The 21,606-nt window shown below is 36.7% G+C and overlaps 1 protein-coding gene across 4 annotated transcripts in view; it reads right to left on the bottom strand.

The window, feature by feature from the left end:
- MARK1 (microtubule affinity regulating kinase 1) overlaps nucleotides 1-21,606 on the bottom strand; it is a 122,856-nt gene that overhangs the window by 19,438 nt on the left and 81,812 nt on the right. For all 4 annotated transcript variants that reach the window (XM_070256039.1, XM_070256040.1, XM_070256041.1 and 1 more), the window contains exons 7-12: nucleotides 18,836-18,892; nucleotides 15,210-15,446; nucleotides 15,002-15,121; nucleotides 4,089-4,188; nucleotides 2,898-3,010; nucleotides 147-300 (exon numbers count right to left, since the gene is read on the bottom strand). In XM_070256039.1, the coding sequence (XP_070112140.1) occupies nucleotides 147-300; nucleotides 2,898-3,010; nucleotides 4,089-4,188; nucleotides 15,002-15,121; nucleotides 15,210-15,446; nucleotides 18,836-18,892 (781 nt within the window). The remainder of the gene's footprint in view (nucleotides 1-146; nucleotides 301-2,897; nucleotides 3,011-4,088; nucleotides 4,189-15,001; nucleotides 15,122-15,209; nucleotides 15,447-18,835; nucleotides 18,893-21,606) is intronic.

Raw genomic sequence — 21,606 nt, 5'->3', positions numbered from 1 at the left:
AAGGGCCTTATATTAATCATTCAGCAATATAAACCTGGGATAACTGGGATGACACAAGCACATAAAGATGTGAATGTGGAATGCTGAAAAAACAGAAGTTTGGGTGGAATTAGTCTGTCTTTTCACTTCTTTGACTTTTCCCCCACCATGATCACTAAAGCGCCGCTGCTTCTGATTTGCTGAGACGCTCCGCTGGACCTTCAGGTGAGCGGGGGACTGCAGAGAGCTGTTGTTTAAGTCACTACTGGGCCGTGACCTCTGACTCAAGTTTCCACTGGATAATGACTCACCGCCTTCAAACTATAAGAAGAAGAAAGACCACAGGATTTTAAAACAAAAGAATGTTTATGCAAACAATATATACTCTTGATTTTCTAATCTATCCCAAGTCATACAAGGAGTAATCAGAACTGAGGAAAAAAAAAAAAGTTTGGATACAGAACTGAGAGCTGGCAAACAGGAAGAGAGGGAAGTGGCTATAATGTGCTTCCATCAGTACATATGAAATTCCGGTATTTTGTACAAATGGCTTTGGAGCCTCAGTTTAGTCAAAACACCAAATAATAGCTACCAATTATTGAATGGTTATTATATACTAGGCACTGTGCTAAGCTCTTTATGTTACTTTGCTGAATTATTGCAACAAACCTATGATTTATTAACCTATACTTTATAGATGGAAAAACTGAGGTTAAGAGAGTCAAAGGACATCAGTGGGGTTCAAACTCAGGCATAGTTGGGATTCAAATTTAGGATAAAACCTAAAATTTTAACTTATACACACACACAGTTTTTGATTTGTTTTGTTTTCTCCAACATATTTACAGAACAAAATTTGGTTTATTGGCTCTGATCAAGAAATTGCATCTGCTTAAGACTTAACACGCTAAATTGGGGGATGAAAGGCTATCCCTCTCTCTGTGACACAAAAGTTATTTGTTGCCAGTCAACTCTTGACTGAACCGTTAGCATCCCAAAGAGAAATCTAAATTCATATGTAAAGATACTAATGACAAATAGTGCAGTACATAATATTGATGATGAAAACCATAATAGATAACAGCTAACATAGTAATGTGCCGGCAGCTGTTCTAAGGACTTTACAAGTATTAATTCATTTAACCCTCTCAACGACCCTAAGAGGTAAGTACTATTATGATCCTCATTTTATAGAGCAGGAAACTGAGGCACAGAGAAATTACATAAATTGCCTAAGTCACATAGTTAGTGCCTGTGCTGGGTGGGCGAGAGGCAGGGATCTCAACCCAGTGAACCGGCTCCCAAGTTGAGGCTCTTACTACTTACAGGAGCCTCCTTAGTTTATATTCAACACAATTCCAAGTTCATTTTAACTCAGGCATGGGCCGGGCCGTATAACTGGGGAATCAGTGCTTCCTTATATTTAAATTAATAGGAAAATTAAAGATCTTATGAGGGAAATTTAAAACCTAAGTAGAAACAGTTCAAAGACTTTAGAAGTAACCATTTGTACTATTTCCCACTTCTTAAAATTCTCTTGATTTGGCTTCTTGGATACCACTCCTCCAGCTCTTAATGTCTCCACTGAAGAGTCCCCTCCTTCACTATAATAATAATACCTACGCGGTAGGGTCATTGAGAGGATTAGATACATGAATAGGTGTAAAGCCCTTAGAACAGCTCCTAACACATTACTGTGTGCTCTGATGACCACTCCCAAATCGAGGAATGCTACTCAAATCACTGCATCCAGATCCAGTCTTCCTACCAAATGTCCACTGGACAGCTCCATCCATCATGTGTCTCAAATTCAACCACCCCAAACTGAATGAACTTCCTATCTTCCCCCTGAAATCCACTCATTTCATATCTTGGCAAATACATCTTACAAAACCAGTCACCGATGCTAGAAATCTGAGGGTTTCTTATCCCTCATTTCTAACAGGTTACCAAGTACTGTTAACTCTACCTCTTACAAGTCTTGGCCTGTTGTAAACGCTTGTCCTCCTGTACACCCCAGAGTATCCTGTACAGCCCCCTGATCAGAGCATGTACACACTGTACCATGCGGTTGACTGCTTCTCTCCCCTCTAGACTGAGCAGAGATTTTCCCATCTCTCTAGTCACAGTATACAGCATAGCTTCTGGTACGGAGTAGGTTCAATAAATGTCAGCTGAATGTACTTCTTCACTAATAGTTACTATCTAACTATAAATAATTTCAGTCTATTCTATAAAATGCCTCCCACAGATGTCTAATTTTCAACAAACTGTCAATGCTCTGGGCTCTGTTCTGACTCTGAATTTATACCTTTATATCTGCTGTCCCAAATGATCATTTGCTTTTATGGTTTAATCACCATTTGCATACAGTTATTTCCTGAATCTGTCTCATTATTGTAGATCTCTCCTGGCCTTGAGAATTCCCAAGTGAATATATCAAAGCCGCTTGACATTCTACAAAGCAAAATATCACCAAACAACCTTTTCCTGGGTTCCCACCTATATAAATCATTTAAGACATACAGCTTGTTTTAAATGCTATCGTTTTCTCTTGTTTCAGTCACTGTCTTTTCTGCACACCCAGGACAATCATATTATCTTTGGCAGGGCTGTTGCATTTGGATGTGCAACTCTGGGGGATGTTATTCTCAAAGACTAGACTGTGACTGGTGCCCAGCAAGGCACTAGGCCTGTTCTTTCAAAAGGTAACAGAATCTCTCTTAGTACTTGGAAACGAAATCAGTTCAGGACTTAGCATCTTGAGTTTTGAATTCTAATAAATAAGAATGTTAGAGTCTTTATATTATTTTTGATACAACATAGAATATATTTGTTAACGTTATTTATATCTTAATCTTAGGGGTCACTTAGCTCAAGAAATAATTCACATTAATCTAAAAAGGTGAAAAACTTACTTCAGGTGGTTTTCTACCTAGAAGAATATAAGTAGCCATAACTTCATCATATTTCTGACTTATTAAGGCGTCATTTATCTCATCTCGTGCAAAACCCATGGTGATCATGATGTCTAGAAATAAAAAAAAATGCAAATTTTCTGAAAATGTATTTTTTTTAGTAAACAAACCAACAAAATAGGCAAATTTGTCCACATTATATATCAAAACTAAGTTTTGAAATTTTAAAGTGTAATATTAATTATAAAAACTTCTGAATTATTAACATACAGATATTGTATAGTCACAGATACTATAACATTCACAATTTTTTAGGCAGAAGTTACCTGTATCATGGATTATATATTCATGGGCCTGCTCCATTTCTCATTGCCTAGCACATTCCTGAGCTGAGTTTCCTTGTCAGCCAGAAACACAGTATCTATCCATCTGTGACACACACAAAATCTCTTCCCTATCTCTCAACACACTCTCAGCCGTGCATGGAGTGGTTTCTCTCCTCTCTTAACAATTTCTGCTTTCTGATCTGAAGGCAGGCTGATTCTTCTTTGGAAGTCCTGAATTCCAAAGCTGCTGTTCTGATAGGATTCCTAACACCTAGAATGCTCCTCCCTGTCCACACTGAACTCAAGCCAGATAGGAGCACAGCTGAGATGACTCAGTTGTGACTTTCTGATGGCTTTGGGAATGGAGCAAGAAAAAGAAAGAGAACAGGTTGGAAGCAGAGCGCGCTGCCTGGCTATGGGAGGATGGACCCTGCTGAGATCGTGGGAAACAGAAAGGGAGAGCCCCAGTGTTTATCCCTAAGTCAGTGCCTCTGCTTTCTGGTTAAAACACAGGCTCTGTTTTCGCTGATACTTATTAGTCATTTAGGTAACAGTGCTGCTACTTAAATCAGTCATTCGTCCTGCTATAGGGACTGTGCAAAGAAAAGAATGAAGTTTATCTACATTGTTTTAATTTTTATATCCCTGTGGAAGACAGCTGAATTAGATTATAATATGCATGAGAACAAACTAAGTAACTTGACTTGAAATTTGCAATGTTTAGTGCATATTTGGGGGAAAAGATGATAATTCAAGTATTTTTCAAATAAAAATTGCTTTCTATTTATATTTTTAAACACTATTTTGGTAGACTAAAGGACTCATAGCACAGGGACAGCAGCTCTCACGATATTTACATACTTACCTATTCTTTTCGCGTCATTGAAATCTGGCTCAGGCTCAGCATACGGCTTTAGTTCTTCTTCTTCATGACCAACATTCATCCATCGATCTTTCATTATTTGCTAGGAAATAAACTCTACATTATGTTTGGCCAATCAGAACATTCAACTACTTATTTTGGCAAATGTGAAATTTATTGGTTCACTCAGCAAGAATCATGTGTTTTCAAACTAAAGTGACTGTTTCCAGTTTGATAAGCAGGCCAACAAGGGGTGTGGGGCTCTGGAACCCATTTACCTATCTTATGACAGCTATGACCATCATCCCACACACTCACCAAATGCACTGATTCAAAATAACCTGCTGCCCATAGTCCTCTAAAAGGAGTCTTTTCACATTTGAAAGTTTTAACATAAGAACCTATTGATTTTAACCTCTGCTTCAAATTTTTACATTTAAGATTAATGAAGAGACTATAATTTTTCCTGGTCTTCTACCAAATATACACCTGCATTTTAAAATCACCACTTATAAAACATTAGGAAAGAAGAGATCATGGGGAATGGAAATCAGGGTTAGTCAATAAAGATAGTTCAGAGAATATGGGAGGGGAGAGTTATCAAAATTTAAGCCTCTAGTCAGGAATTAGTAAGAATTAGGGTGAAAACACGGGTCACAGTGAATTACCAGAGTAAAATTTAAGCTGAGGCTGTGAAACAGTCAGTCCTGGTTGTTAAAAGGCAACCGAGTGGGGGCATCCCATGGAATGGTGAAAATATTTGCAAACCATTATCAGATAAGATGTTAATATCCAGAATTTTTAAAGGAATCCTATAACTCAATAATAATTTAAAAACCGCCCAATTAAAAACAGGCAAAAGACTTGAATAGATATTTCTCCAAAGAATATATAAAAATAGCCAATAAGCATATGAAAAGATGCTCAATATCACTAATCATCAGGGAAATAAAAACAACAATGAGATATCACCTCCCATCTGTTAGAATGCCACTATCCAAAAAAATGAAAATATCAAGCGTTGGTGAGGATGTGGAGAAAGTGGAACCCTTGTGCAATGTTGGTGTGACTGTAAAACGGTGTTACTGATATGGTAAACAGTACAGAGGTTCCTCAAAAAATTAAACACAGAGCTACCGTACGACCCAGCAATTCCACTTCTGGGTATATATTCGAAAGAAGTGAAAACAGGATCTTGAAGAGATATTTGCACACTCACGTTCACTGCAGCATTACTTGCGATAGCCAAGATAGGGAACAACCTAAATGTCCAATGGATGAATGGATAAAGAAAATGTGGTATACACACAATGGAATATTACTCAGCCTTAAAAAAGGAAATCCTGTCATATGCTATAATGTGGATGAACCTTGAGGACATTGCTAAGTGAAATAAGTCAATCACAAAAAGACAAACACTGCATGATTCCATTTGTATGAGGTATCTAAAGTAATCAAACTCATAGAAACAAGAAGTAGAATGGTGTTTTCCAGAGGCTGGGAGGAGGAGGCAATGGGGAGTTGTTGTTCAGTGGTATAGAGTTTCAGTCACGTCAGACAAAAAATTCTAGAGATCTGCTGTAAAACATCGTGCATATAGTTAACAACATTCTAATGTACACTTCAAATTGTAAAAAAGATAAATTTGTATTATGTATTTTTTTACCACACACAAAAAAGGGCAAACTAGAGGGGAATAATTCTCTTTTAATCTAGAAAAATTTTTAACATTTTATTAATATAGAGTTCTAGATTTTCATTCAGCAACATTCTAGGTGCTGATATATTAATATTCTTTTTCCAGGTCCTGCAAAGTATATTCTCCATCTCTAAACTTTATTTGCCAATATTCTACTAATTAGAAAAATAATTTTCCATGCACAGATATTTTTGAGGCTAATTCCTTGAATGCTCAGGCACCTTCCCCTCATTTAATAATATTTACCATAATCATTTACTAGAACATAAAAACTCCAGAGCAGAGCTCTAATAGCTGGGATCTATAAGAATACTGCTGTGCTAGATGGGAGGAGTTTTCCAATGGTCTTGGTCACACGACACATATTTTAATAAAAATTTGTAGATAATTCATATACGCTTAAAATATGATTATGCAGACATGAAACTCTTAAAAGATTAGGACCTTCTTTTTCCCCCAATTTTATTGAGATATACTTGACGTATAACTTTGTATTAGTTTAAGGTAAATGACATAAGGATTTGATGTACGTATATATTGTGAAAGGATCACCACAATAAATTTAGTTAACGTCCATCACCTCACAGTTACAGATTTTTTTCTTGTGATGAGAACCTTTAAGATCTACTCTCTTAATAACTTAGTAATAAACAATACAGTACTGTTAACTACCGTCGCCATGCTGTACCATACATCCCCAGGACTAACTATCTTATCACGGGAAGTTTGGACCATCTTCACCCATTTCATCCACCCCCCAACTCCCACCTCTAGTGACCACCAATCTGTTCTGTTTCCTCAGTTCATTTTTTTTAGGGTCCACATATAAGTGAGATCATATAGTATTTGTCTTCGTCTGAATTATCTCACTTAGCATAATGCTCTCAAGGTCCACCCATGTTGTCACAAATGGCAGGATTTCCTTCTTTTTTCCACTTCCAGGTATATACCTGAAGAAAACAAAATCACTATCTCGAAGAGACATCTGCACCCGTGTTCACTGCAGCCTTATTCACTATGGCCAAGGCACGGAAGCAACCTGTGTCCATTAGCAGATGAATGGATAAAGAAGTTGTGGTACATATATACACAGTGAAAGATTACGCAGTCCTAACTTATTTCTTATAACCACTTTGAGCAATGGTAACTCAAGGACACTATCCAACTAATTTAAATAAAAGTAGACCCACTACAAATTTAAAAAATAATAATGCTGTCACTAAGTCTTTAGTGATTATTCATCAATAAAGGGAAAAGTGTTGGGGAGGGTGCACATTTAGGAGAAAAAAAAGAAAAAAGCAGAGCTGCAAATTCCTGCCACATGATTTCCCAAAACATTAAGGTTCCTCATCTCCCCTCTCTCAGACACCATGTCTGGCAGAACCCTAGACAATGGTCAGGTACCAGCACCTGCAGTAGTAAAACTGTGTTGTCGGCAGAATTTCCTGGGTTAGAATGTGAAGAGATAAAAACCCTCTAAGGATATAATGAACTACTTACGGGTAGCTACACAGCACATACAATCCCTCTGTGCTTCTCAGGCTCTAACCCAGCCCACCTACTCCTTGATGCCTTTATTTACTCATTTCTATAGCTGGACTGCACAAATGTAGTAATGAAGGGAGGCACACGGAGGTGGCAGCTCAGTTGATGCTTAAAAATGAAAGCCTTTAAATATGTTTCAAATAAATCTATAACAAGTCCCACCTCACCACACACACACATACCAGTACAAACAAAAGAATCTAACTGCCCTTTTATCAACTCATTACTTTTTAATGGGAGCTCTTGGAGATTGGTTATTCTTATGACAAATGAGATTGGCCACAGAAAAAAACTAACATAAGCTAGACATAATACTTCTGGTTTTTCAAACAAACTCAAATTAAGTCCTTAGTGTTCTCAAATTTAAGATTACAATGTTAAGAGTTTGAAAAGAATAACCAATGGAATGAGGTTTATAAATAGTAGCATCCTAAGTAAGTGAAAGATTCTGGAAGAGTAAATAAGAGTGAATCATGCAATGAGGAACTGGAAGGGAAGCAAAAAAACATGCGTGATCCAGGCAGAGGAAACGGCAGGTGAAGGGGGTGCAGGGCAAACACCAACAGGCTGTGTCTTGGGGACGGCAAGTTCAGTATGACTGAAGAGCACAGTATAAGACGGGTTGCGGAGCAAGATGGGGGGGTGGAAATTAATAGGGCTAATTTAAACCAAATCATGAAGGTTTCCTTCAATCATGTAAGGGGTATCTTTGAAGAGTGTGATTTTGAAAAGTCTCTTGGGCCTGTGTGTGGAGAGTGGATTGGAGGGGTTCCAGACCGGAGGCAGAGAAATCAACTAAGAGGTGTTAGCTAGAATATAGTAAAGAGATGATGCCAGTCTGAATGAAACGCAAGTAGAGGAAACAAAACAAAAAAGACATTTTCAATATTTGGCTGGTAAAATCAGCAAAACTCTGTGATTGGATATGTGGGGAGAGGTGAAAAGGCTCAGAGAAATTGAAGATGATGCCAGGTTTCTGGTTTAGACAACTGAGCAGAGGTTTATGCCATTTACTGAGAAACCAAACTCAGAAAGAGAAGTAGACTGGATGGGGAAGGATGGAGCTCATAACAGATAACTGAGTTTGAGGTGCTACGGGATATACAATAAACATGTTCTGTAAACACCTTGACGTTTTATTCTGAAGCTCAAGAGAAATCTGGGCTAGGGATGGATAGTTAGGAATCAGCCAACGGATGATGACAGAAGCTGTAGGAGTGGGTGGGATTCTCCAGAAACAATGAATAGAATTAAGGATGAACAGATGAGGGCCCAGGGTAGAGCCTCAAGGAACACCAGCATTTAAAGGTCAGAAAGAAGCATAATGCAAACAAGAAATGGAGGAGAAGAAGTTGCATAGTGACATGGAAGGCAAGGCAAGAGATTTTCAAAGAGGAGGCAGTGGCGTCCTGTCAAACACGGTGATAACTAAAAAAGTAATCTATTGCATTTAGCAACAAAGACAGGTGACTTTACCGAGGGCAGTTTCAGTAGAGTAGTGAAACTGGGAGTCAGAAGGCAATGCATGGAGACAAATGGATAGGCGAGGAATTGGTGACTATAACTGGGGATACTTTTTAAAAAGTCTGGCCAGAATGAGAGGAGCAAGAAGGAATACTGGACAAGGACCATGGGGTTGAAGGATGACTGTATTTTTTAACGGGACATCTTTAAGCACATATAAAGGTTGAGGGAAAGGAGCTGGTAGAGAGGAGATTTGGATGGTACAGAAGAGAGAGCTTTACTGAAGGAGCAAGGTACTGAGAGGGCACATACGTGCTAACTCCAGCACAGGAATGAATGGCTAAGTCTTGGACAAGAGAAAAGACGCCTCTTCACTGTGACAGTAATGTTAAGACTATGGTAGCGGGAATCAAGAGTTCATGGCCATTGGTTTCTATTTTCTCAGTGGAGTAAAAGACAAAGATGTCTGTGTGAAATGTTTTCCCCAACTTTTTCCACCTAAGTTCCTTTTTATCTTACAATGTTGACACAAATCTGGACCCCTTCTGTTACTCTTCCACAGTACTCTGATCTTTGCCTACAATTTAATGCAACTTGTCACTATGTAAACATTTTGTGTTTACCTTTTAATTATCTATCTCCACTATTAGACCATAAACTCAAACAAAGATTGACCAATGTGATTTGATCAGTATCGCATATCCAGCACCTAAATATACCCACCCCTTAAATGCTCAAGACATATTTGTAGACTGAATGAATAAAACCTCTTGTCTGCATTACTCATCTGTCCTTCCTCTGTGTTCCCATGGAATTCTGTTTATATCGTATTGTCCCCGTTACCATGTTCTACCTTTTTATACAGCTAGTTGTGTATGGGTCTATCTCCTTCACTCTATTTAAAGTCCTTGAGGATTAAGACTGTGCCTTGCATGATCTTTCTCAGCACAAATGCTTTTTGTTGCTTTTGAACAGGGCAGTGTTTTAAAATAAGGCTGCTACAGAAGCCCTGGGGGTAAGATAAAAAGCAGAGAAGACATTAGCAATAAGAGGACATCTTAGGAAGTTGTTAAAATGTCCAGGAGACAGACAACAGAGGAGTGAACTGGACATGAGAAAATGGAAGAAAAAATTCTGTAGAGATATAATCTATAGCACTTGATGACAAAATCTATTTTGGGGAGTAAGGGAAAAGGTGGAATACAAGAGGGCCCTGAGGATTTTAACTCAGGTGCCCCGCAGAATAGGGTATCCGTGAATTAAGTAAGCAATACAGGGGCAATAAGAGATCTGACAGTTGAAAGATAAGCAAGTAAAAGTAAAATTAAGACATGTTGCTCAATCAAACTATGTTTATTTGGTGCTCCTTTCTTAACCACTACATATCTGTCCACATCGAGGAAAAATATGTATGTGGATGAAACACTCAGGCAATTTGTCTTTGATTTGTGGAAATAAGATTTACTCGTGAAACATGAAAATATTTGAACACACAACAGAATTAACTATTCAAAACTGTGACTATTAATAAAGACCAAAAAGAGCAAGCTGGGGGGTGGGCTGGAGTTTTCAGGGAAGGAATCATAAGAGGTAGGATTTGAAGTGACTCTTGAAATATAGGTAGTATTTGGATTGGTGGAAAAGTCAAGGCAGAGGAATGTGAATAGGGAATAGTGAGGAAGCTCTCTTCTTTGACCTGGAACAGAGGGAATATGCAGTCAAAGAATGGGAGATAAAGTCAGTATTTTCAGATGATGAATTTAAACTTTATCTGATAGGCAATGGAGAAACGCTACATTTTATTAACAAGGAGGATGAGCAGCATTTTAGGATCGGCACTGGGAAAAGAACCACCTGAGGACCTGTAGAAGGGGCACTGACTCTGCTAGTCCCCACACAAAATAAATTTGAGGGAAGGCTGATCCAGGGAAAGTGGAAAAATTACAGTGATGAGCAAAAGCAACTGGGCAGCAACCAGAGAAATAACACAGCTGTGCTTTCCTGTCTTATTATTCTAGTCATCAGGAATCGCCAAGAGTCCAGTTAGCAAAGTCTGTCTCATAAAAAGTTCTATTTCAAAGCAAAATAAAAAAATCTGAGGAAAACTTTCCTTCTGTAAAAGGAATGGAAGGTAAAGGTGGGAAGGAAGAAGATCTGCTTAGGGGAACAGGTAGGGGAATTAGCTCTATTAATTCTAAATTTGAAGGTCGTTCCCCACAACAAGGCATAGAAAGCAACAAGATGTGGAAGCATGAAAGAGAAGAGGCCTCTGGAAGCACCCTCAGATGTCTGAACCTCATGTCTGTACAAAATTCTTCCATGGGAACCACAGAGGTAACATGAAAAGCCAAGGGAGGAATGTCCGCAGGAAACGGAGGTGCTGCTGACAGGAGAGGGTTCAGGTGACCCCGGCTACGTGGTTTCAGGCAGGGCACAAAGCACTAGGTCAACAGACTGCAATAGAATCAGTTGAATAAACGAATCCATTTCGGATTTCACTTGCGATATCTCAAAATGAGAAACAAGAGGTCAAACAAGATACCAAATTTAACAAAAGAAAGTTTATTTCAGCCGTCACTGCCAATGAACATAAATGACTACTTGCTGAGAAATTCTAGCAAAATAATTGATTCAGATGAATTATAAAGAATTAAATAAATTAACAGCAGAAATATACACCCTACACCTAGGTGCACATTAAAAAATTATGGACTTTAGGGATGGCTAGATGGAAATAATTTTTCTTAAATGGTTTCAATCCTGGTAAAGTAAAGTAGATACTTCTGAATTTGTACTTAGAAATCTTTCATTTTTTAAAAAATATTATTATAAACTATTTTTTTTACTGTCACTTGTACTGGGCAGACATAAACAAGATTTTCAAGATTATCTTAGCAACAGCTGAAAACAGTGTTGATGGTAAAAATAAATACTTTTTGAGGAGAATGTAAGATGAAAGAGAAACAGCAATAAGGAGGAGCTTTGCTTTAGGCTCAAATTTTGCATTATTTTGAAAGGTAACAGCCCATGCCGGCTAAGGGCTGGGAGAATGAAAGAAAATATACATAGAGAGGATGGCAGAAAAGTTTTTCAGTTTCTTTCTAACAAAAAAATCTAGACAGTAGATATTCCAGTAAATAGGGGGGAAAAACCCTTAGTGTACAACATAAAACACAAATCCTTTAAAAATCAGGTGTGATGCTGTCCCTCCCATTATTAGTTCAATTGAGCAAGTGCTGACAGTATTCATACATATGACCTGAAAAATTATATAACTGTTTAGGTCTAGAAACAACCATAGGTCAAGCAAGTAGAATGTAAAACTAATTTCATTAATTTTATTTTCATGGAAGATAAATAAGGTGCTTAACTTATAAGGCTTTAAAAAATACTTAAGTATGCAGCCATATTTGAGAAGCAACAGGAAGGTGTGTAAATCAAACTAGAAGTTTAATAAGACAATAGGCGGCTGAACAAGATTCTCTAAACCAAATTTCAATAATAACAAATTATATAGTGAAGAAAGACTAGTGTTTAATAAATAACTCATGATACTCAAGTGACATAAAAAATACATAAAGTTTCACTTTCTTAAATATAGGAACAAGGGAAATATTCCATATTAAAATGTACGAAGCCAATACAAATCTATAAGGCCGATTAACTAGACTTCTTTAGACAAGTAGTTCAGAGACAGAGAGTTTATACATGAAGAAGCACGGATAACTAGTTATTTAAAAAATTGGGAATTATCTCTAATGAAATAATACAAATTAAAGTCATTATGACAAACGATATTACTACCATAAAGGCATCAAATACTGGAAACTATCATATCCAATACTGAAACAAGCTGTGGAGAATAGGTACCTTCAAATGCCTCAGATCACATGTGATCTTTTGGCAATAATCTATAAGACCTATCAGTTTGTTTATACCCTTTGACCTACTAATTCTGGAGACTTTATTTAAGCATATATCCCAAAAGGAAAAAAAGTATATCACATTAGTTTTAGCAAAAACAATGAAAACAACTTAAATATGCAACAAACAAGGAATAGTTAAATAAATTATAATCCATAATCCAAGGAGAACAACACCGCTATTGACAAGGAAGGAGCTCACGTTTATGATAAAGCAAAAAGTACACACCAAAAATTCTTATGTTAAAAACAAAAAGAATGCACCATGACATGAAAACATCAACACTGTATAAAAATTTATGTTTACACACTGAAGACTAGTGTTTTGAAAACACAGCTTGTGGATTCTTTTGCTGGAAAGTTGATAATAAAGTTAGTATGAAAAATAAAAGTGAAGACAATTTTCAACGTCACTGCTATTTCAAAGGGAGTTTCTTAAGGTCTGGTATAAAAAATCTTTTTTTTTTTAAATGGTGTCAGATTTCTCTGGAAAGTTATTTCTGGGAATTGTGAAGGAGATTGGCCTTTGTATAGTGATTATCTGTAATATTATGACAATATTTCCAATGTAGACTCATAGTTTCATGGCTGAAAACTTAGTTTTGATAAGATGGAGCAGGAGGTTCCAGACTCAATACATCAAGCTCAGCTTCTGATGATCAAATGTTTCAATAATCATAACTCGGCTTTTAAATTAAGCTCAGAAAATTCTAATACTTTAATCCTTCACATTTTAATACTAAGGATGAAAGACATAAATATCTGGCTACTGTAAATTAATCGCCTTTAAGACACTAAGTACATCTTATCGTCTGTCCACAGAGATCGTAACATCTATTCCCCCCAAATAATTTTTGTATGTCTTTTGCTCTGCTCATCAGATGAGCTGGTGCCTCAACTGGACATTTTCTAAGTGACATTCAGGTAAACCAGGTTCCTATGACAAAAGTGGGTCAGAAAGCAGGATTAAGAGAGACCTACGTTGCCATAAAATTTTAGAAATGATATGAGAGTCAACAATTTTAACTTTTTAACTAGGAATAACAATTCAAAGTAAGTTTAGAAAAGCAGTTAATATGAAAATGGGCTTTTCTACTGCACAGGCTTCTCTATTAAAACATTATTAACATAACCTTTTACCGCCAAAGGAAAAAATACAAAAATCATAGGAAGGGAGTAATCACATTTAAACAAACAATTCAGTAAAAAATATCTGATAATTGATTCACTGATATAAAGCACTGAAAATAATTTCCCAATGGAACTGACCATATCTTAACTCCATCAAAACATACTGTGTCTTTTCGTGAAAAATATTTGTGGAATAAAATTACACAGCCCAAACTAACCTGTGAGCTCTGTGCCCAGGGATGGCTCCCTACAAGGCTGCCTCCTAACCAGCATGGAGTCCGTGCCAGAAAGCCCCACTGCTACACTAAAAAAGCACAGTTTAAATGAGGTTAATTCTCGGAATTTTCTACCCTATCTATTAAGGCAAATAAACGAGGACAAAAAAGTACTAATGAATAATACATGCTGAATCTCTGAAATTATCTTAGTATATCATTCTAAAAAACAGATGGGAAAAATACTTGAGAAATGAGTTGTTCTGACTGCTGTGTCAGGGGAAAAAAGGTTGGACATTTTGGTTATGCGAACCTCTGAGGTCATTTGGATGTCACATACTGAGTACATTTATAACAGTGTCTATTATTTTAAATAACCTCACATAGGGAACGTAGGTAGGCAACACAACAATGTGTTAAGAAATGAAATACCTGTTTCCAATATGCTCTACTTAAATCGCAAGTTTTCTGTACTGATTCCGAGAGGTTTCTAAGGAATTTTTTTAATATCAGATACTAATTTCAGATACAGCCATGAAGTATTTACTGGATTAGAATTTCCACTATCTTCTTTTATTCTCAAAAGATTTGTACTTACTAAATACAAGGTTTCTGTATTGGATCAAGCAATTCCTGACAGAGTCTAGGTTTTCCTCCTTCTCCAACTAGAAGTCAATTTTATCTCTAGTTTTACGCTGTTTTAACTTAATACTTCACTGCAGGACAAAGAAGAAATAACAGTCTTTAAAGAAACCTACTGTGACAACCTGTGAGCAGTGAAAGAAGCATGTCGCTTTCCCTAGCTTTAAACAAAAGGCAAATTAGATGATTCGGCAATTTTCCTAAAAAGACACAGGAAATAAATTATTTAAAATGCTCTTCAGTTCCTGGAATATTTTAATTGCTAAACTTAAAACTGGAGTACAAAAAAGGACTTACTTCCAGGCTGCCTCTCTTTATGGGATTCAGTACTAGCAACTTCTTCAGAAGATTTTCACAGTCCGTGGACATGTAGAAGGGAATACGGTACTTTCCCCGTAAGACTCGCTCCCGCAGCTCCTTAAAGAGGCGAAAGAGAGCACTGATAACTGACTTTTGAAATTATCATGCTTGGGGATAAAACATCAATATTGGATTTAGCTGATACCTTTAAATTCTGGCCATCAAAAGGCAACGAGCCACTGACTAACGTATAGAGAATGACGCCAAGACTCCACACATCCACCTCGGGCCCGTCGTACTTCTTTCCCTGGAAAAGCTCGGGTGCAGCATAGGGTGGGCTTCCACAAAATGTGTCCAATTTGTTCCCCACTGTAAATTCATTACTAAAACCAAAGTCAGCAATTTTAATATTCATATCAGCATCAAGGAGAAGGTTTTCAGCCTAAGAGGAAGATAATAAAAAGGACAATGTAAAAAGCCTGTGTAAAATAAACTGTTCACTATAATTATTTCAGATCCCAAACACATATTCCTTGCCTCTCATTTTTAAATGTAATATCGAATTTATAAGCTCAGCTTGGTACTTCAACGCATAGCTTCTCAGAATTACATCAATATAAGACTCAATTTTAACACTAAAAAAGGAAAGCTCTCATTTATATGCATAACTGCAACTCTCTAAGAAAGGTTATTTAAAACCCATTTTCTTTCACAGGATATTTTAAACCCATTTCTTTCTTCATGGTAAGAAACATGCTGGAACTGTACCTTAACGTGACCTATTCTAAAGAACTTATAAATCAAGGTAATGTTAATCCATTTTGGGCTTAATCAACAAGTTTACCCAACAGTGCTCCATTTTAATAGAGTATCATTGGTTAATAATGCAAAGCTCTAGAGTATACCTAAAATAACTGCAAGGCAGAGGTTCTGTTCTACTGAATTCGATCCTTCGTCCTCTCTTACAGAACGCTTCCTCAACAAAGTCCTGTTCTTCCAGTAAAATGAAACAATACAGTGCCGCCTCCATTAGACCTTGTCTGTCTGAAGCTTCCTCTTCCTGTTCTAAAACGAGACCTCTCCTAGAGGTATACTTTGGTAGAAAGCAGTGATTTTTTCCCCCTCATGTTCTGAGACGCTGGTTTTCTAAAATCCCACATCAGAATCACTGAAAGGAAACATTTTAAATGTGCCTTTGGTAAATGCAAGCAATTCAATATAGGATTTGCTTCTGTACATGTTTTGTTTCAAACTGGACGTTACAACTGACAGACTAACAAAGTTATACGTTACTTTGTAGAAGTGATTTATGAGATCACATAAGGGAGTAAAATTTGACTAAAACGAAGATCAGAGTTTTCTCCACCACTGGAGGTCCAAGAGTCATGACAGCCAGGCACTCTGCCCATCATAGAGCTCTTCCCTCCCCCACCCCCCATCTTCCTCTCTTTTTTTAAGGTATGCTAGCTTGGGATATTTGTTTTGGAAAATGGAGATACATCCAACACCCAAAAATACACAACAAAATGTGGTGTGATTTATGACATAAATATTATAACAGCACATAAATTTGGGAGATTTATATTAAACCATAACATAAATAATTTATGGACTGTGTGATAAAAGCAGGTTATTTTGATGTTCTGATGTAAGGGCCTGGTCGTTGTAAATATCTAAGGCCACGTGTGAGCAAGCTGACTTTTCTCAGTCTCTCTGAAGATGTCTGGATGGATATCAAAGTACCCAAGCTGCCTCAGAGGAGGAGAGCTTGAGGAGCCTCTGAGGTTTCCTTCCAGAATTGTACAGGAAACTCCCTCCACTCGACTGGAAGGAAAACACAGGGTTTGAACGTGATTTTTTTTTTCATATAAGAAATGAGATAAATTGGGAGTCAAACACACAGGCAGGGGAATAGTCCTCTTTTTCCCTTTCTTTGCAGAAATGATCTCCCTTTAAAATGACTGAGGGAGGAAATTGAGAAATAGAAAAATTTGGAGCAGTAGAAAGTCTGTAATCTCAGAAAAATAAAGCCAAATACAGGATGAGACTTTTTTTTTTTTTTTTGAGGAAGATCAGCCCTGAGCTAACATCTGCTGTCAATCCTCCTCTTTTTGCTGAGGAAGACTGGCCCTGAGCTAACATCCGTGCCCATCTTTCTCTACTTTATATGTGGGACGCCTACCACAGCATGGCTTGCCAAGCGGTGCCATGGCCGCACCCGGGATCTGAACCAGCGAACCCCAGGCCGCCGAAGCAGAACGTGTGCATTTAACTGCTGAGCCACCGGGCTGGCCCCAGGATGAGACTTTTGACAACTATGCAGTACAGTACTTTCAAATATAATATAAACTACTGCTAGTAATTGACAGAGGCCACAGGAAAAGAATTAAAAAAGAAAACTAGACTCCAAGGTAAGAAACAACGTAAGTTAAATTTGGAAGAAGAGGGAAAAAGGAAAAAAAGACAAACTATTTTAGCTCAGGGACATATTTCTACCTCCATTAAATAAAAACAAACTTACTTGGCCACAACCATTACTTTCTTTTTTTTTCTGTTTATCTTTGAATAAAACTTGTATATATTTCAGGTGTACATGATTTGATGTACATACACACAGTGAAATAATTATAATAGCCAAGCTAATTAACATATCATCTCCGCACATAGTTACCATTTTTGTGTGTGTGTGATGAGAATATCTGAAATCCATTCTCTTAGCAAATTTCCAATATTCAGGACAGTACCATTAACTTTTTGGATATGACACCAAAAGCTCAGGCAACCAAAGTGAAAGTAAACAAGTGAGACTTCATCAAACTACAAAGTTTCTGTACAGCAAAGAAAACCATCAACAAAATGACAACCTAACGACTGGGAGAAGACATTTGCAAACCATATATCTGATAAAGGATTAATATCCACAATGCATAAGGAATTCATACAACTCAATAGCAAAACACCAAACAACACAATTAAAATATGGCCCAAACCACCTCAGTAGACATTTTTCCAAAGAAGATATACGAATGATCAAGAGGTCCATGAAAAGGTACTCAACATCACTAATCATCAGGGAAACGCAAACCAAAATCACAATGAGATATCATCTCCCACCTGTTAGGATGGCTATGATCAAAAATATAAAAGATAAATGTTGGCAAGGATGTGGAGAACGGGAAACCTTGTACACTGCTGGAGAGAATGTAAATTGGTACAGCTGTTATGGAAAACCATATGGAAGTACCTCGAAAAACTAAAAATAGAACTACCTATGATCCAGCAATCCTTCTCTTGGAAATATACCCAAAGGAAATTAAATCGGTACCTCAAAGAGATATCTTTGCTTCCAAGTTCATTACTACAAACATTTCTTGACTATCACACACTTCTGATTCTAATGGATGCCAGTTTATACTAATCACAAGCATTTGATGTTCATAAAAACATTTAAAAAATTTCCTTACTTCTTTGAGCTTTGATGTAAAAAATGGGCTCTGGCTCTTACATCAGACAAACCTGGATTTGTCCCCTGACCTTGCTTCTGATTGAATGGGACCTCAGGCATTCTTAGTCTGGGACAAAGTTCCACATTTCTCTGTTAAAATAAGCTAATTAATGATGAAACAAATCCTCTAGCCTTTAATGCTAGATAACCTCATTCATATTTTCCTCATTTCCTCAGTGAAAATATTGCCTTTCATAAAGTTGCTATGAGGATTAAATAAAAACTAATTTCCTTGTATAGTACCTGGCACAGTTAGGCAACGAAAAGATAGCTCTAATACTATATCTGTTAATAATTAAGAATTTGTTATAAAATCAGTCGCTTACCTTAAGATCTCGGTGAACAATGCATTTTTGATGACAATACTGTACAGCAGATACAATCTGAAATAAACATTTGGATAAAAGATTCAAAATGATTTTATGGTAAAACATCGCAATTTTTCCCCAATTATCACCTCCAACTTAGATAAATTACTAACTTGGATGTCAAAGTAATATTTAATAATTTCACTGTTCATTTAGTTCAGAAAACTATACACATTAAAGTCAGAGTGATGAAACTTTCACTCTTAAATGTGGAAAATGTGGAAAAGCAGTAGTCTCTTGCTGAAATACACTAAAATATTTCTCTGTCAGAGTTTGTGATGATTTTTATGGGTTGTTACATTTCTCTATTTACATGATGAAATGTGTACAATTTATAGTTTTGGTCAAATGGTTTATTCCAATGTTGGAATAAGAGCTTTGGTACACACGAATCAGTATCCCAAGACAGTCGATTCAAGTTCAAAAAGCAAGAGTCTATTTTAGGAATTATATAAAATGTGTTCAAAGCATGTTTCTTTAGTGAGGTCAACTGACTAAGAACTTATCAATGGGGTATTTAGCAACACCCTCTATTTGGCTGTTCACATACAAAGAAATGGGAAAATTTTTGAGCCTTAAAAAGAAACCCAATTATCAAAAGAAAAGAAGGAAAAAAGAAATTCAATCTCAAACTTGTCACTAATTCAGGCAAAGCATTCTACAACGGTAACTATATTTTGTATACAGTCATGATTTTTAACCATTACACAGGGCTCTTTGGGGACAAGGCTAAACAGGGAGGAACCCAACAGTTTAAGGGTCAAAGACACAAATGAGAAATAGGTTATGAACATTCTATGACAGTTATTTACTACATAAAATACAGAAATGGCAAGAATTTGAGAGCAATCAAGAACTATTTTGTACATACAATTATATCTGATGTATAGGAGGACGACCATTTGAATGCACAGCAGAACGTTCAATTCTGTGGATTCAGTTAAATGTAAACCCAGTTTGAATGTTAAATATTGATTAGGCATTGACAAATGGAGATAGAAATGAGATTGTTAGAAACCCAAAGGTGATGTGAAGTATGACCACGCTGAAAGAAACATGGGTTAAAAAAAGGAACTTCAAAGTAGAAGTGATGAAATTGATAGTTCAGTACTGTTTTATAAAGTTATGCTAATGTATACTAACATGGTTCAAACAGAGAAAACATGAATTCAAAAGAAAATCAACACACAATGAGTAATATGTAATTCAATTAAATTTATTTTGACTCAACAGTTTATTGAGTACCTGTTATGTGCAAGAAAATGTGCTTGTTGCTAGAAGAATACAAAAATTAACACTACATGGACCCTGCCCTTCAGGAGCTGACAGTCTGATTAGGAGAAGAAAACATGTATATGAGTAACTGTAATACAAGGCAGAATCGCAGAAGCAGAGGTACAGGGAAATGGGGGAATCATGAAGAAAAATTTCAGTTAGAGATGCTTCCTGGATGATCTAAGCCATCCCTGAAGGACAGTAATATTTTAAAACGTGGAGATTTGGTGATGGGGAAGTAGACGGTAATGCGGTGAAAGGCACTGATGTTGGGGCAACACAATGTAGGTGGGAAAAGGGTAACAGTGGGAGTCAAACCGTGATAGACAGGTTGGTAAAAGTCTCTGAATTCCAAACTAAGCAGGTACTACAGAGCCATTAAATGTTTTTGAGCAGAGCCACTGTGAATGACTATGATCAATTTGAAGTGTGAGCCCCCAAAATGCAGCAGAATCTTACAATGAACATTTATAGTATTAGTTCTCTTAAGCAATATGCTTCAAAATTCTAATATCCAATTTTCACTAAAGTCATGTTCATTAGCCAATGGATATACACTTTTATCTGTAAATATTAATACATCTTATTGACATACTACATGGGCTAGCATGGATGACAGAAACTCGCTGATAATGACACTATCTTTTTCAAATCACTTTGTCTTGATACAGTGAAGAAGGCATGTTATAGACAATCATTTGGTTATCAAACATGCATTTCACATGAGACGGAATGGTCTCTATGAAGCAGTTCTAGAGGCATTTCTAGAAGACAAAATCTCCTGAGACTTAAAGACTTAAGAAAGGAAAGATAATTAAAGAGAATGCTGTCATTCTCCCCAAACTCTATGACCACTGACCTCTAGCAGTCAAACCTGGAGGTTTATAATATTACACACTTCTCTAGCAGGGTGGAATTTCTGCCATGAAAGAGTTCTGGCTTCTGACTCCTGCTGGAATCCCCATCCACATGCACAAGTTTTACTGCATTATTCAATGGCGAGATCCTCCCACCTCAAAACATTCACAGAGGTTAAGTTTGGGATACAGTAAGTTGTCTGCTGAAACTTTACTTAAGTCAATTTTATGAACAATTTACAATTCATTAATTTCTCATTTCCACAGTAATTTACAAAGAATGCTAATTTTAATCACTTCATTCCTAAAAATTAAAAAAGAAATCTTAGATGAACTTAAATTACTTTTTCTTATTTTATCATTTCTGTAACAAGTCATATTCAACTTGAACCAGAAATACAAATATCACTATATTCTTCTGCCACATTTGCAAAGTTCTCTGCCTACCTGACTAAATAAAATTGACCATAGTCTTTAAATCTACAAAATATGAGTTCTAACACCAAGACATCTCTAATTATAAAAGAAAATAAAATAATAACCTCTTTAAACAGTCATATTTATACTACATACATAAAACTAATAATACTTGGCAAG

Source organism: Equus caballus, chromosome 30 (assembly GCF_041296265.1).
Source record: "Equus caballus isolate H_3958 breed thoroughbred chromosome 30, TB-T2T, whole genome shotgun sequence".
NCBI lineage: Eukaryota > Metazoa > Chordata > Mammalia > Perissodactyla > Equidae > Equus > Equus caballus.
Note: the sequence above shows the minus strand (reverse complement) of the source record. Positions and strands in the feature narration are given on the sequence as shown.